Genomic DNA, 13725 nt, shown 5'->3' with positions numbered 1-13725 from the left:
TGAGCCGGGCGGGGTAAAGCTTTATGCACTCATCCCACTTTAGCACCCCCCCTTCACCCGAACCTCCACGTGGGGCTGGCGTTCCCAAAGTGATTGCATCAAGACATGATCAACTGAAAGTGAAAGCAACAATGGGTCCCTCCTCTTTCAACATTACATCAAAACATCCTACACTCGCATCCCTCCTTATCATCTCGCTCAAGTCTCTGCTCGATACTCGACTCTTGCTGACTACGTCTCCTCGGTTCACGTGCAAAGTCATCCCGATTGTACAACGTCACTTCCGCTTTCATTGAAGATCACATCCTTCAGCCACCCTACCCATACGTTCTTTGACAGAATACAGTAGATATGTCCAAGGTGAGCAGAGATGCTGTGACGATCAAGTGGAAGATGGAGATGCGCAGAACTGACTTCGATGCATCTCCTCTCTCAGGCCCAGTTCTTACGCGAGTACAAGCTCGTAGTTGTCGGTGGTGGTGGTGAGTCCGTGCACTCGGTCATCCTTTGGTCATCCGGCGTTGGGATGGTGTGGTCGTCCTGCGAGGATGACCGACTGGAGCCGTTGAGGATATGGATGTCAGACGGTCGATGGGTGATGAGCGCCTCGGTCTGTCAAGCAACATTCTCTGCCGCTACGGCGGACCGCTTCTCCGTTGGATATGCCGACGCTCGGACTGCTCGATTGTTATGTGATGGAGTATGCTGACTTATCGTTCTACTCGCTTAGGTGTCGGTAAATCCGCTTTGACAATCCAGTTCATTCAATCACATGTAAGTGGATGGTGTACTCATTCAAGAGACGCGAAGCTGATGCCGTTGTGTATGTAGTTCGTTGACGAGTGCGTAACAAAGACCTATTCTTGTATCAGTATGGCCCTGCTAACCCTCAGTCCGTGTCCACAGATACGACCCTACGATTGGTGAGCTAGTACTCTCAACATGTTGAGTCCTGAGCTGACATCCCTACAGAGGACTCTTATCGAAAACAGTGCATCATCGACGAGGAGGTCGCTTTGCTCGATGTGCTCGATACAGCTGGTCAAGAGGAGTACGGTGCGATGCGAGAGCAGTACATGAGGACTGGTGGGTGTGGCTTTGTGATGGGTTGGGTTTATATGCTGATCCAGTCACAGGCGAGGGTTTCTTACTTGTCTACTCTATTACTTCTCGGAGTTCGTTCGAGGAGGTGTCTACCTTCCACCAACAGATTCTGCGGGTGAGCTAGGCAGGGCAAACAGTCGTTGCAAGTTGCTGATGTTCCCGCAGGTGAAGGACAAAGACTACTTCCCCGTCGTTGTCGTGGCGAACAAGTGCGACTTGGAGTACGAGAGACAGGTTCAGCCTCATGGTGGGTATGCTCCGTCAACAAAACTACTCAAGCTGACACCGTTGCAGAGGGACGAGATCTCGCCAAGCGATTCAACGCGCAGTGCATCGAGACTTCAGCGAAGCAAAGAGTGAATGTGGACGAGGCGTTCATTGCGGTCGTCCGAGCCATCCGGAGGTACCAGAAGGTGCGTGGGGGCTGAACAGGTCGAAGTGTGATACCTCGCTAATGCGTTCGCTACTAGGAGTCTGGACCCCCTCAGGCCGTGGGCACCCCTGGCAAGTCAGCGACCGGAGGAGTCGGTGGAAGAGCGAACGACAGCGCGGACCACGTCGACAAAGGATGCTGCGGAGGCGGTTGTGTCATCCTCTAAGACGGTGTGAAAGCGGGGGGACGGATCGATTTTGGATATATTGTTCAGCATATACTTGTATACAGCTCTTTTCTGATAACGGACAGCCGGGCGTGCGTTTGGACAGTGCGAGGGAGGTGGTGCGGTTGGATACGGATACCTCTTACAAGATACTCCAGTACTAGTCCTGAATGCATAATGATGTGACGAAAGTGGGTCAAAACGTGGTGGTGGAGGTAGACTGGATTGTCATCCGACAATTTCAACTTTCTGTCTTTCTTTCACTTTGACTGTTATTTCATTACATCACAACAATGGCATTCATTACTCCCCTACGCGCTAGAGCTATCCCCTCCCTTGCCGGACCTAGTCGACTCGCTGCTCGATCGACTGCGATCGCTCGTCCCGTTCGATGGTACAGCACGCCCACACCGCCGTCCACCCCTCGGCTTGAATCGAAAGCTGCGCCAGGGGCTGAGGAGGTACAACCTTCCTTGTCGGATTTCATCAGTCGAGAGAGGGTGATCGCAGCTTGGCAGGGTAAGTTTGTGTCGTGGACACCTCCAAATCTCATCGTCATCGTCGTACATATCAATACTGGAATTGGCTACCCCTTACATTCCAGCGCGAGATCAGCGATGCTAATAACTCGCCTTAGGCCTGTCACTCGTCCAACGTCTAGGTTTTGGGCTTGTCGTCCTCCTAGGAGGGTATTTCGAATATTCCTTGATGAAGAAGTACATCTTAGATCCTGTGAAAGCGAAGAAGGAAGCGATAGCGAGGGAGGCAGAGTTGAAAGCGTTGGAGGGAGGGAAAGGGGAGGTGTTCTTGTCAGGTGAGTGGGCGTGTCGCTTTATCACGGAGCTATCGTAGATCGGCAAGCAAGGGATAAGGGCAATTTGGATTATAGAATGAATCGACGATTGAGCTGACTTCGTGGCCTTGTCGGTGTAGAAGCGCAATGATCGAGCACAATCGCATATCATCTATTACGCATGCATCTGACCTCTATACCACGCAACGAACCAGTTCACGACATACTAACTCATATCGCAGATACTAAATGCCGGAATCATCTCCGAAACTATCGTCCCTCCCCCTCCCACTCTGACCTGTGATAATAACTAGGCAACCACGTACTTTCCAACGGATTGTTCCCACCTCCCTTTTGGTCCGCTCCAGCGTCTATCCTCGGACTTCCAATACGACCAGGTACCAACCTAGGCGAATCTATCCCTCCCACTCTGCCCCATGCTACACCGTCCTCCTCTCTTCCTGGTATACCCGGCGGTGTCAAGTTCACCTCGTCCCCTTCCTGGGCGGTATCGTATTCTGGGAAGAGGATATGATGTGGTTTCCTGTTCGATTCCGGGTTGATGCCCATCTTCCTCAATCCATCTTCATATGTGATGACAACCATATCTTCGCTCTCCCTCTTTGTCAACACGCCTCCAGCACCTACCCCTACTCCGGCCTTCTTCAGTCTCTTACTTATTGCGCTTTGTGAAGTAGGCGTAGCTGTGGAAGGCGTGACGAGCGTCGTACCTCCCATCGATGAAGGGGTGATCAATCCCCGTTCGCTATTGGGATAATGGACGAAACCGAATGTAGCCACGGAACTTCGGTCACCGGGTCGGATAGTCGTGGCGAGCGATATTTGAGTTTCGGGAGATTTAGACTCAAGAGCTGAATGTGATCGCCGATTACGGTGAAGAAGACGATAGAGGGTGAAGGTGATGGCGAGGAGGACGGCGACGACTCCAGAGGCGATAGCGGCGATTACGACTGGATAAGATTACGGCAGTAACAGTCAGCTTTAGACACTGAGTTCAACCGAGCGAGTATAAAGTTGGCAGGGTCCGGTCGGGGCAAGCAATGCGTAGTGTCGAATTGAATATTCCGATTCGTCCAAACTCACTAGGATCAAGGTGGAATGCCATACTAAAGCGGTATACCGATCCATTCGTACTGATCGTTTACTCAGAGTCCGACGATCGATGATATGGTGGGGTACCAATGTTCAACTCAGAGGAGAACTGAAATCAAAACGTCTCCTTGAGTCCCTCGTCTCTCGACGCTGAGTCGGTGATCGTGGGAGTTTCTTGTGCTGGCCACTTGTCCAGCTGACAAACAACCCAAACGAAAAGATGTACAATATCGCAATAGAAAAGGGAAATAGCGCCAACGGTTCCTCAACAATCACTAGCACAACCTGTGCATAATCTTGACAACAAAGCAGCGAAGCCATCGGATTGCTCGATTTCTTATACGACAACACCAAAGGCGCACCAGCAACAACGTATGTTCCCTGTTCACCGTTCCTTTCATCCTAGGGCTGTCGCATATTCGCCCCTTTACCTCAAAGAACCACGGCCATATATACCAACATCAGGTAACGGATAGTCAAAGGCATCTGTTCGGGTTTGTAGTCCACTTGGTACTGGGACTGGGACAATGACATCCACAGATCGATCGCGGAAGAGGATTAGATATGTTGATGAGCGACACCGGACGTCAACTTGGTAAACAGGACTGCTCATCGTAGTCTGTCGACTTTGGTGTCATGGGAATAGCAGGCCACAGGACATCAAACTGCCACTTCACAGTAGGACTCGACGACTTTCGATCAAAGGAGATACTGAAACGCTACACGCCGTTGTATAAGCCTCAGTATGGATATCTGTTGTCATTACGACACACTCAAGTTGACACAATCGGATGAGAACGTCAAGGCAAAGGACGTAAATCCCCTACCGAAGCTTTGATACCACTGAGGTGAACCTCCCGCGAAGGGAATATGGATTGAAGGGGTAACTTGCGAAGCTCACTGTTTCAACAACCTCGGTCAATGCGGTTGACCATGACGTGCACAACATACCTATGATCAAAAGAGAGGTTGTCATTGCGTCGTTCATAGAGGTGTTGACAGTGACAATAGCGCGAGGCGAGCGTCAATCCATAGCAGATGCGAAACAAACGATCAACGGAATGAGACTTTGTGAGCCGTTTCAACATCATGGTCGCATTACGCCCACTCCTTTTTTCTGCGTTGACATCATAAGGAGAGTGGTTGGCGAAGCGCACGGTAGCAAAGTTCTGCTATATAGACCGCTACTCGCTCCTCGCCACTGCACACTTTCAGCAACGACACCGTCTCACAGAATTGTTCATACGATCAAAATCGGTGTACATACCCCATTACAACCATCATGAACGGACAAGATTCAAACTACCCAAATTCTCCATACGACTCCCAGCACTGGTGGGAAGGCCCTCCCCGTGCGAATGATGGACAGGACCTGACAGAGCGATTTGGCGGTCTCTCCATTGATGAGTCCGACCAGAGTTACTGCAACCCAGCTCCATCGTCCGGCGGGAGCACAGGTATCCCGGAAGAATTCCGAAGCGTTCGAGAATCGCTTGCTAAAGCGAAGGAAGCCCGCCTGAAGGCAGAAGGCATGACAGGGAAAGGAACCGCCGCAGCAGAAGCAAGAGACATGGATACACACCAGTCACTACCTCTTGACGTTTACAGGGAAACGGTGCGGAAGTCGAGGAGGTACCGTGATCGTTACCGGGAAAAGGTGCAGAAGTTGCACAGCCGCCGTGATTGTCATCACTCTCATTACGATCCGAAGACTGGTCGGCTTCGTCGCTGTAAACATGGTCCTGCAGTTCAAAAGCGCACTAGGGGTGGCGATGGCAGTGGCCAAAGCGACAGCTACGGCAATAACACCACCTATGGCTCTGGCTCTGGCTCTAGCTCTGCCTACAACGCTGCCAATGGCCATTGGCAAGGTTCTGGCTCCGATTCTCAAGGTCAGGGTTCCTATGCCTACCCGGGATAGTACCCAGCTTCGGGAGAGACATGGGACTACCGTTGGCATTAGTACGTGTCAGTCTTTTGCTGACCATACGACAAACGTTGAATGACTAACATCACTTGTAGGGACCAGATTGACCAAGATGAAGAGGCGGAAAGGTGAATGCCGGGTACGTTGGGACTAAGAAGTGGGAAGCGCAGGGAGGTCATCACAAATGAGGAGAGCTTGTAACATATGCGAAGTAGTAGTTTTGGAATGTCAAGTCAGTATGTGAGAGATAATTCCACCATGTGCAACGTATCACCTCGGGACAAGGAGACTGTGCGTTTAGTTGATAGGATCCGAGGTGAGTCTAGCCGTTACACAGAAGAACGCTTGTTTCTTGCTGGCGCGCCGGGGGAAGCATCCTTGGAGGAAAGGAAGTGATGATGCCGAGCTGGCAAAGGGGCCACTGTCGTTCGCTTTGCAGGACCAATCAACCCAGAACCCCTGACTTGATCAGTTTCATGTTTCGGCCATCCGTCCCCATCGTGTGTGTGTTACACGGGGCTCACCAATCAGCATACATGAGAGGGTCCTGTCACACAAATCAATGTCCGTTGTATAGATACATTTTTCGCAAATACCGTGTAACGAAGCTCATTGTCCGTGTATACTCTTGTCTCCACCAACCCAGCCACTTCCGCTCAACGCTTATAGAACCGCAACAGCGCCGACGAGTACAGCGCCAAGCAACGATCCCGCAACCATAGCAGAGTTGGCGAGTCCTGCGAAAGGAGCGTTGACGAATCCGGCAGAGGCGGCAGAGCTGCTTGCGGGTGAGGAGGAGGTGGTCGTGTTGGCAGTGTTAGTGGTTGTGGTGTTGGGTGCGGTGGCTACGGCGGGGCAAGAGTGTCAGCATTGGGTCAGATCATCGTGGCTGAGTGTACACGACTCACTTCCGAAGTTGGCACCGCAGGTGGTGGTGAGTCCTTGTCCGATGGAAGTGCTAGCAATGCTCGAGTTGGCCTGGAGGACTTCGTAGTATAGTCTAAGGGTGAGGGGGAGGGACGTCAGCAGCGACACGCGGAATGACGATCCGAGCCACTAAATCATAAACTCACCCCGAAACACATTGTGTACAGAGCGCACCACTCTGGAAAACCTGCTGCAACGACTCGGTCGAATTACCGCTGTTGGAGAGGAGACCTGTGATGAAGCTGAGAGTGAGAGATGAGCCGGTGGTGTTTTGGACGGTGGCGAGGGTGGACGTGAGGCAGTAGTCTCCGGTGCTGCAGGGAAGTACATCGTCAGTGAATGGTCTACCGGCAATCAGATATCCCCGATGACACTTGGCGAAGGCAGTCGTCTCTTCAATGACACACTTCTATCGTATAGGTGTAGGACAAAGGCCACCTCGTACTCACGTCGCATTCTTGGAACAAGCCCCTGCGTAGACCTGTGGGTAATCGTTGATCAAGGTGACTAACGCCTGTACCTGCGCTGCATTTGTTCCTCCTCCCGAGATATCCGAGCTGCATGCCGAGGTGATGGTCGATTCGGCGGAGGACAACGTGGCATTGGAGCATGAGGGGGTGGAGGTGGCGCAGAGGGAAGAGAGGTAGGTGTTGAGGGATGAGACGATTGATCCGCCAGACTGAGACGGTACGGGGAATCAGTGCCCCATGCTCGTGAAGATTTGCAATGTAGGGGTGATGATTGACTCACGCTCAGGACGGGGAGCAAAGAGGTCAACTTGAGACAGTTGCCAAGATCACCACCGAGGGCTAGAGCACCGATCTGGGTGGTACATCCGCTATATCAAGAGCTAATCTCAGCATTGTTACGTCTCTGCAAAATATGAAGCAATAACTCACGATGAGAGACTGTATCGTGTCCGAAAAGATCGAGACGTCAGCTTAGACACTTGCTCCTCTAGGTGTGATCCGAACAAGGGCGGAAAGACTAGAAATCGAGGAGGAAGGCGAGACTCACGCAGTAGCGTACGAGGCCGTAGCGACGAGAGCGAAGAGAGCGGATCGAGCGTGCATCGTGTGTCGTGTGTGTATGAGCTGGGGTAATGAAGGGTGGGATGGACAACAACACTTATGACAGTTGGATGTATATAGATGACAGTGAGACCGAGGTATGTCACCGAAATTACATTAATTGGGTCCACAGTCAAAGCGGTGCTGCTATACCCGAATTCGGTGCAATGGACAATTTACGTCAGAGTTGTGCTGCCCACTGTACAAATGCCGGACCTTTCCCATGGCGCATTCCCACAAATCGAGGGCTGGTCACGTCCAGTCCACCTCGCAGTCGTCTGAGCCTGAATCAATGCAATCATTATTCATAAAATACGGTCACCTAAACTGTACAAACTATCTACCATGCTTATTATGCTATATCTAATTCAATGTCCTAATCCATCTCCTCCACCTCAATGTCCATGCTATCGTCATCATCACTGTCGTCAGGCTGCGTCACATCCGGCTCGTGGTTGGGAATCACCACGAGACGGTTCTTCCTCAGATCCGCTGTGACATGGGCGGTCTCGCCGTCTCGCACTCGTGATTGGAGCAGCAGTCGTGAGAGAGGGTTGAGGATCTCTGTTTGGATGAGACGTGCCATAGGTCGTGCACCGTATGAAGCTAGAGTAGGAGTTAGTATGTGAAAGTTGCGCTGAGGATTGTTGTACTCACGTGAATAACCCGCTTGGGCCAACCACTCGCATGCTGTGTCGTCGACGGCGAGCTTGACTTTACGGTTGTTGTCGTCGAGTCTTGCTTGGATCTCTCGGAGTCGTACATCGACGACTTTTCGGATATCCGCTCGGCTCAGTGATCGGTAGAGGATGATGTCGTCGATACGGTTGATGAACTCGGGAGGGAATGTTTGGGAGATCGCACCGTTGACCTTTTGTCGGACTTCAGGGGCGACGGCACCTTCGGAAGGGTTCTCGTTGAGGTAGACCGATCCGACGTTGGACGTCATCATGATGATGGTGTTTCGGAAGTCGACGACACGACCCTTGCCATCGGTGAGTCGACCGTCGTCGAGGACTTGCAGGAAGAGTTGGTGGAATTCACGAGCCGCCTTTTCGATCTCGTCGATGAGGATGAGAGAGTAGGGTTTGCGTCGGACGGCCTCGGTGAGCTGACCACCGGATTCGTGGCCAATGTATCCGGGACCGGCACCGATCAGTCGAGAGATCGAGTGTTTCTCGGAGTATTCGGAAGCGTCGATACGGACCATTGCGTCTTCGCTGTTGAACATGACCCCGGCGAGGGTTTTCGCAAGCAGGGTTTTACCGGTACCAGAGGGACCGACGAGAAGGAAGGATGCGATGGGTCGGTTTTGGTTGGAAAGACCTGATCGGTTGAGTCGGATAGCATTGGCAACCGCTTTGACGGCTTCGGGTTGGCCAATGACTTTCTTCGAGATGAGCTTTTCGAGTCGGAGGAGTTTGGTCTTCTCCGTTTCGACGAGTCGAGATACGGGGATACCGGTCCATCGACCGACGACTTCGGCGATCATCTCTGGGGTGACTTGTTGGCCTGAACCTCGTTCCGCTTCTTTCTCTTCGAGATCGCGGAGTTTCTGTTCTCGTTGAGGGATGGAGTGGTATCGGATATCGGCTGCAGTTGCCAGGTCGTATCTGGGAGAGGTCAGCGGGGTCTTTGATCTGAAACATGGATTGCTTACCTTCTTTCCGCTTCATCCGCTTTAGCACGCAACTCGTCAATCTTTCGTCGAAGATCGTGGATTTGATCACCGAGATGCTTTTCATTCTCGTACTCTCGCTTCAATGGACCAAGCTTGTCCTCGACGTCGGCGATGGCTTTCTTGGCGATTTCAAGTCGTTCCTTTGACGCCTCGTCCTTTTCTCGCTCCAACGCGTGGACCTCGACCTCCAAACCCAGCTTCTTTCGCTCGAGCTCATCGATCGCTTCGGGACGTGTCTCACGAGCGACCTTGACAGCACTGGCAGACTCGTCGAGGAGGTCGATGGCGGAGTCGGGTAGTCTTCGTGCAGTGAGGTATTGCTTCGCGAGTTGTGCCGCGAGAACCAAAGCTGAGTCCATGATTCGCACACCGTGGTGTGTTTCGTACTTTTCTCGAATTCCTCGCATGACTGGAAGGAAGTTAGCACGTGGGCGCGAAAATGAGGGGGAATCTACTCACTTGCAACGGTGTCTGGAACGGTGGGTTCATCGACAATAACTTGGGCGAATCGTCTTTCAAATGCAGAGTCTTTCTCGATATACTCTCGATACTCGTTGAGGGTTGTCGCGCCGATAACCTTGAGTTTGCCTCGGGCAAGCATCGGCTTGAGCAGGTTCGCCGCGTCCATACCTCCGCTTGAGTCTTTACCCGCCATGATGAGGTGGATCTCATCGATGAAGAGGATGATTTGGGTCCCTTCATCACCAGATTTTTCCACCTCGCTAAGGACGGCCTTGACTCGCTCTTCGTACTCTCCCTTGTACTTTGCACCAGCCATCAAGGCACCCATGTCGAGGGCCAAAAGCCGACTGAGCAAGCTCGCGGGGACATCTCTGTCAACGATACGTTGGGCTAGACCTTCGGCGATGGCTGTTTTTCCGACACCCGGTTCACCGATCAGAACCGGGTTACCTTTTGTTCGTCTGGAGAGGATTCGGATAACTCTCCGGATTTCGTTGTCTCGACCAATGACGGGGTCGAGTTTACCTTGTTCCGCGAGGGCCGTGAGGTCGACGCAGTCTGCGCGGGGTTAGCGGGGAACAGTACGGGGTGAGAGACCGCACTTACATTTGTTCAAGGCGTCGAACTGCCCCTCGGCACCTTTACTATCCACCTTTCTGCCACCTCGCTTTCTTCTCACTTCCGCTTCGAGTGCTTTCGGTTCCGCTCCGGTGCCCTTCAGCAGCTCCTTCATCTCGGTCGAGTCGGTGTGTAGCAGGGCGAGGATCAGATGATCAATGGCAACGAATTGATCGTTCTGCTCTTTCTGCAGCTTTTGCGCCTCTCGGAGCACGCTGTGGAAGGATTGGGCAAAGGGTAAAGGTGGGGAGGGGGGTGGGTCGACGACGGGGAGTCGATTCAGTCGATGCATCAACGCTCGGTTGAACAGGGTTGGGTTGCCGCCGACATGTTCGAGCGCCGCTTTGAGTAGTGTTGGTTGTTCGGGTCCTGAGGAGGAGCCGGCATTGGGTTCTTCCCACAGTACGGAGATGAGGTGGAGGGGGTGGACTAGGGAGTGGGTTAGCCTTGATCAACGATAGAAAGGAGCGATCTACTCACCCTGTGAATTGGCCATCTCCTCGGCCTTTTCCATTGAGGCCTTCAAGACCTCTGATGATTTGTCTGTAAAGTTGTCCATGGTGCGTGGTTGGGTATGTGTTGTGATTGTTGGAGAAAGCAAGAAGAGATACGAATGTTTAACCGTGCATATATAGTGAGGAATGTGTGAGATGGGTGAATTCGGGAGACCCCGCATCTAGCGTCATAGAGAAGTTGCTAGAACCACGTGGGTGATATCTCGGACATTCTCGCCTAGTCCAATGGAGTCTACCTCATACTAGTGCATTTCACCCTGGGCCTGCGTTGATAATCCCATTCAACAACAACAACGCAACAACAACGTATACTCGGAAGGGTCGGTTGACGCTACCCACGATGCAGTCGGACTATCCTCACTATGCACACGCAGGTCCATCGCGTCCTCGTGACCATCACAAGAAACCGTCACGGCCGTTTGTCTCGGCTGAGCACCGACCAGAGGGTGCCGATGGGATATTCCGTGTGGTATTGATTACAAGTGGGAGTGTGGCCAGTATCAAGGCGCCGGATATCGTTGGGGCGTTGATGAAAGTGAGCATGCACTGGCGCTTAAGCAATGCTGACACCGCGTAGTCACCTGATACCGCTGTGCAGGTCGTGGCAACCAAAGCGTCTTCGCACTTTTACACGCAAGATGTTGTGGATCAGGCTGTACGGAAAGCAGTAAGCGGTGATGGCGAAGGTTCGTCCGACGACGACATGGGGGTGAGGGTATGGACAGACGAGGATGAGTGGTCGGTGAGTGGAGCGCCTAGAACATGAATATATCGCTGACAAAGCATCGCAGGACTGGAAGAAAATTGGAGATCCGATATTACACATCGAGGTGGGTCCAAACCTACCTGAGATTGGCCCTTTGTACTGACCCCACCCAGCTTCGACGGTGGGCGGACCTGGTTGTCGTTGCTCCCTGCTCCGCCGACATGCTTGCGAAGATTGCGGGGGGTCTATGTGATAGCCTTGCGGTGGGTGCAATTTCAGGCGATGTGAGCCACGACTGATTATTAAGGTAGACCTCCCTGCTCCGTGCGTTATCACCGTTCACCCCGGTAATCCTATGCCCCGCGATGAACACGAACATGTACTCGCACCCATTCACGGCGAAGCATCTCAAAGTGGTTCGAGAGGAACTCGGGTATCTCATATCAGGTCCGCAGGATGGCGGAAAACTGGCATGTGGTGATGAGGGTGGGTTGCGGCCTGAAGATATTCCCATTATTTATGCTGATGCGTATGCTAGGCGCCGGAAAGATGACCGACTGGAGAGACATTGTCTCCCTAATCGAGGGGTACGCATCGGCGTACAAGATGCAATTCCCCGCTCCCAACCGCTCCTTATCTAAACCCTCAACGTCGGAATCTCTATCTCACACGCCCGACGTCTATGCCGATCTTCCAAGGGAGGTTCCGACAATTACACCTCCCCCTCGTCCACCAACACCACCGACCCCTAATAGATTGTCTCAGCTTATGATCAACGACCCGTACTCAGATGCCAATCCGCCACAACGGGAGCTGCCGCGTGGACAAGGGGCCCTCGAATCTGTGACCGGGTGTGGGACTCGGAAGAAGGATGAGTCTGCTTCGGTGAAGGATTGGAGGTCGATGGCGGATGGGAATGGAGGGACGGGTGTGTTCTGGACCCGGAAGTGGTGGATAGGCTAGCGGCGCGGCTTGCGAGCGTCAGCGAGCAAGCTGCGGGGGGTGTTGCGCTGCGGGTGGTGCGCTGTGGGGGTGGTGCGCTGCGGGTGGTGTGCTGTGCTACGCTGCGAATGGTACCCGTGTGATGCATCGTGCTTCTCCGTCGTGCATCTGCGTGGCCCTTTAATGCTCATTGTATCAACTGTTGTATCACGCGCTCATGTATATCATTACCCACTTCATACATGGAAGGGTTGTTCGTATCTACTAATACAACTATATAACATTATAAACCTTGCCAACACCCCAAAAAGAACATTTAACCTAGAATGACCCAACTCCCCCCGTCGATGACACTTCTCAACACCCTTCTCTCCTCTTCTTCCTCTTCAATGCTCTCCTCGGAATCCATCACAAGTCCTGACATTCTCAAGCTACCCAGGGTGGTGGTCTTGGGTCTTGGGGTATCTCTCCTCTTGAGCTTGGGTCGGACCGGTCGCTCATCGAGATAGCTCGAGGTGGGGAGAGATGCAATCTCTTCACCTGAGAAGAGGGTGGTGGAGTAAGGGTCGTATCGGAATTCCACTGGGGAAGTGGATTTCGGGTACGCTGGTGGTGGGAGTGAGAATGGTGTGGAAGGGGGAGGTGCGATGGGTGATGCGAGGGTGGGTGTGGTTGGCATGGGTGGGGAAGCGAGAGACGCGGATGAGATTGATGATCTTGTAGATGATGCACGTTGTGGTGTAGGTGCGATCAGTCTCGGTGATGTGGGTGTTCGCGAGTTGGAGCTTGAGCTCGAGCTAGACACTGAAGCGTGTCGGATGTAGTTACTTCCCGAGGAAGATTGTCGCTTGAGAAGCGAAGGTGGTGTGGGTGAGGGCAACGCAGGCATGTGAAAGTGGATCGGTTGAGAGGTGTATGCATGCGGGCTCGTGAGGGAGAAGTATGACCCGTGGTGTCCATGAGTGAGGACGTGGGTGTGGGGGAAAGGTGTTGATGGTCGTGCGGTCATCGTGGACATATTAGTGCTTGACTTTGGTTTATAGTAGTTGTTGACTTTTGTGTCGTGTTATGCTTTGCTTTGCGTGATGAGGATAAGACAGGAAGGGGGAAGGTATCGTCCCAGATTCCAGGTCTAATATATGCATCTCCATCCACGTCTACTCTTGATTATCCATCGCGGCGACAGGTCTTACTAACGCTGAGTCACCGAGCAGAAAGAAAAAGGCGATGGTGACTCACGTATGGCCGAACGGACTGCGTACCAAGAC

At 52.6% G+C, this 13725-nt stretch overlaps 8 protein-coding genes across 8 annotated transcripts; 4 read left to right on the top strand and 4 right to left on the bottom strand.

Annotated features, from left to right (window-relative positions):
- Positions 1–351: 351 nt before the first annotated feature.
- Positions 352–1703, top strand: CI109_101722 (Ras-like protein; the record flags this gene model as incomplete). Its single annotated transcript, XM_032002345.1, has 10 exons — positions 352–360; positions 437–482; positions 731–774; positions 832–842; positions 907–923; positions 973–1086; positions 1137–1219; positions 1270–1351; positions 1399–1517; positions 1575–1703. The coding sequence occupies 10 exons, from the start codon at positions 352–354 to the stop codon at positions 1701–1703; spliced, it is 654 nt and encodes a 217-aa protein (XP_031863282.1).
- A 293-nt stretch (positions 1704–1996) lies between these two features.
- CI109_101721 (uncharacterized protein) lies at positions 1997–2647 on the top strand (the record flags this gene model as incomplete). Its single annotated transcript, XM_032002346.1, has 3 exons — positions 1997–2222; positions 2341–2517; positions 2637–2647. 3 exons carry the CDS (start codon positions 1997–1999, stop codon positions 2645–2647), a joined length of 414 nt encoding a protein of 137 aa, XP_031863283.1.
- Positions 2648–2766: 119 nt separating this feature from the next.
- CI109_101720 (uncharacterized protein) lies at positions 2767–3622 on the bottom strand (the record flags this gene model as incomplete). Its single annotated transcript, XM_032002347.1, has 2 exons — positions 2767–3467; positions 3601–3622. 2 exons carry the CDS (start codon positions 3620–3622, stop codon positions 2767–2769), a joined length of 723 nt encoding a protein of 240 aa, XP_031863284.1.
- Positions 3623–4891: 1269 nt separating this feature from the next.
- On the top strand, positions 4892–5690 carry CI109_101719 (uncharacterized protein; the record flags this gene model as incomplete). Its single annotated transcript, XM_032002348.1, has 3 exons — positions 4892–5224; positions 5358–5571; positions 5632–5690. 3 exons carry the CDS (start codon positions 4892–4894, stop codon positions 5688–5690), a joined length of 606 nt encoding a protein of 201 aa, XP_031863285.1.
- Positions 5691–6199: 509 nt separating this feature from the next.
- CI109_101718 (uncharacterized protein) lies at positions 6200–7536 on the bottom strand (the record flags this gene model as incomplete). The annotated part of the gene is made up of 6 exons (XM_065967036.1): positions 6200–6381; positions 6445–6536; positions 6610–6777; positions 6913–7142; positions 7214–7301; positions 7481–7536. 6 exons carry the CDS (start codon positions 7534–7536, stop codon positions 6200–6202), a joined length of 816 nt encoding a protein of 271 aa, XP_065823108.1.
- A 373-nt stretch (positions 7537–7909) lies between these two features.
- Positions 7910–10853, bottom strand: CI109_101717 (uncharacterized protein; the record flags this gene model as incomplete). The annotated part of the gene is made up of 6 exons (XM_032002350.1): positions 7910–8139; positions 8191–9146; positions 9194–9623; positions 9674–10234; positions 10283–10723; positions 10775–10853. The coding sequence occupies 6 exons, from the start codon at positions 10851–10853 to the stop codon at positions 7910–7912; spliced, it is 2697 nt and encodes an 898-aa protein (XP_031863287.1).
- A 296-nt stretch (positions 10854–11149) lies between these two features.
- Positions 11150–12478, top strand: CI109_101716 (uncharacterized protein; the record flags this gene model as incomplete). Its single annotated transcript, XM_032002351.1, has 6 exons — positions 11150–11344; positions 11387–11551; positions 11601–11639; positions 11689–11778; positions 11827–12001; positions 12054–12478. The coding sequence occupies 6 exons, from the start codon at positions 11150–11152 to the stop codon at positions 12476–12478; spliced, it is 1089 nt and encodes a 362-aa protein (XP_031863288.1).
- A 295-nt stretch (positions 12479–12773) lies between these two features.
- Positions 12774–13475, bottom strand: CI109_101715 (uncharacterized protein; the record flags this gene model as incomplete). The annotated part of the gene is made up of 1 exon (XM_032002352.2): positions 12774–13475. The coding sequence occupies one exon, from the start codon at positions 13473–13475 to the stop codon at positions 12774–12776; it is 702 nt and encodes a 233-aa protein (XP_031863289.2).
- Between the last annotated feature and the right edge of the window lie 250 nt (positions 13476–13725).

Source organism: Kwoniella shandongensis, chromosome 3 (genome assembly GCF_008629635.2).
Source record: "Kwoniella shandongensis chromosome 3, complete sequence".
Classification (NCBI taxonomy): Eukaryota; Fungi; Basidiomycota; class Tremellomycetes; order Tremellales; family Cryptococcaceae; genus Kwoniella; species Kwoniella shandongensis.
The sequence above is the reverse complement of the archived record's forward strand: the minus strand, read 5'-3'. Positions and strand labels throughout refer to the sequence as shown.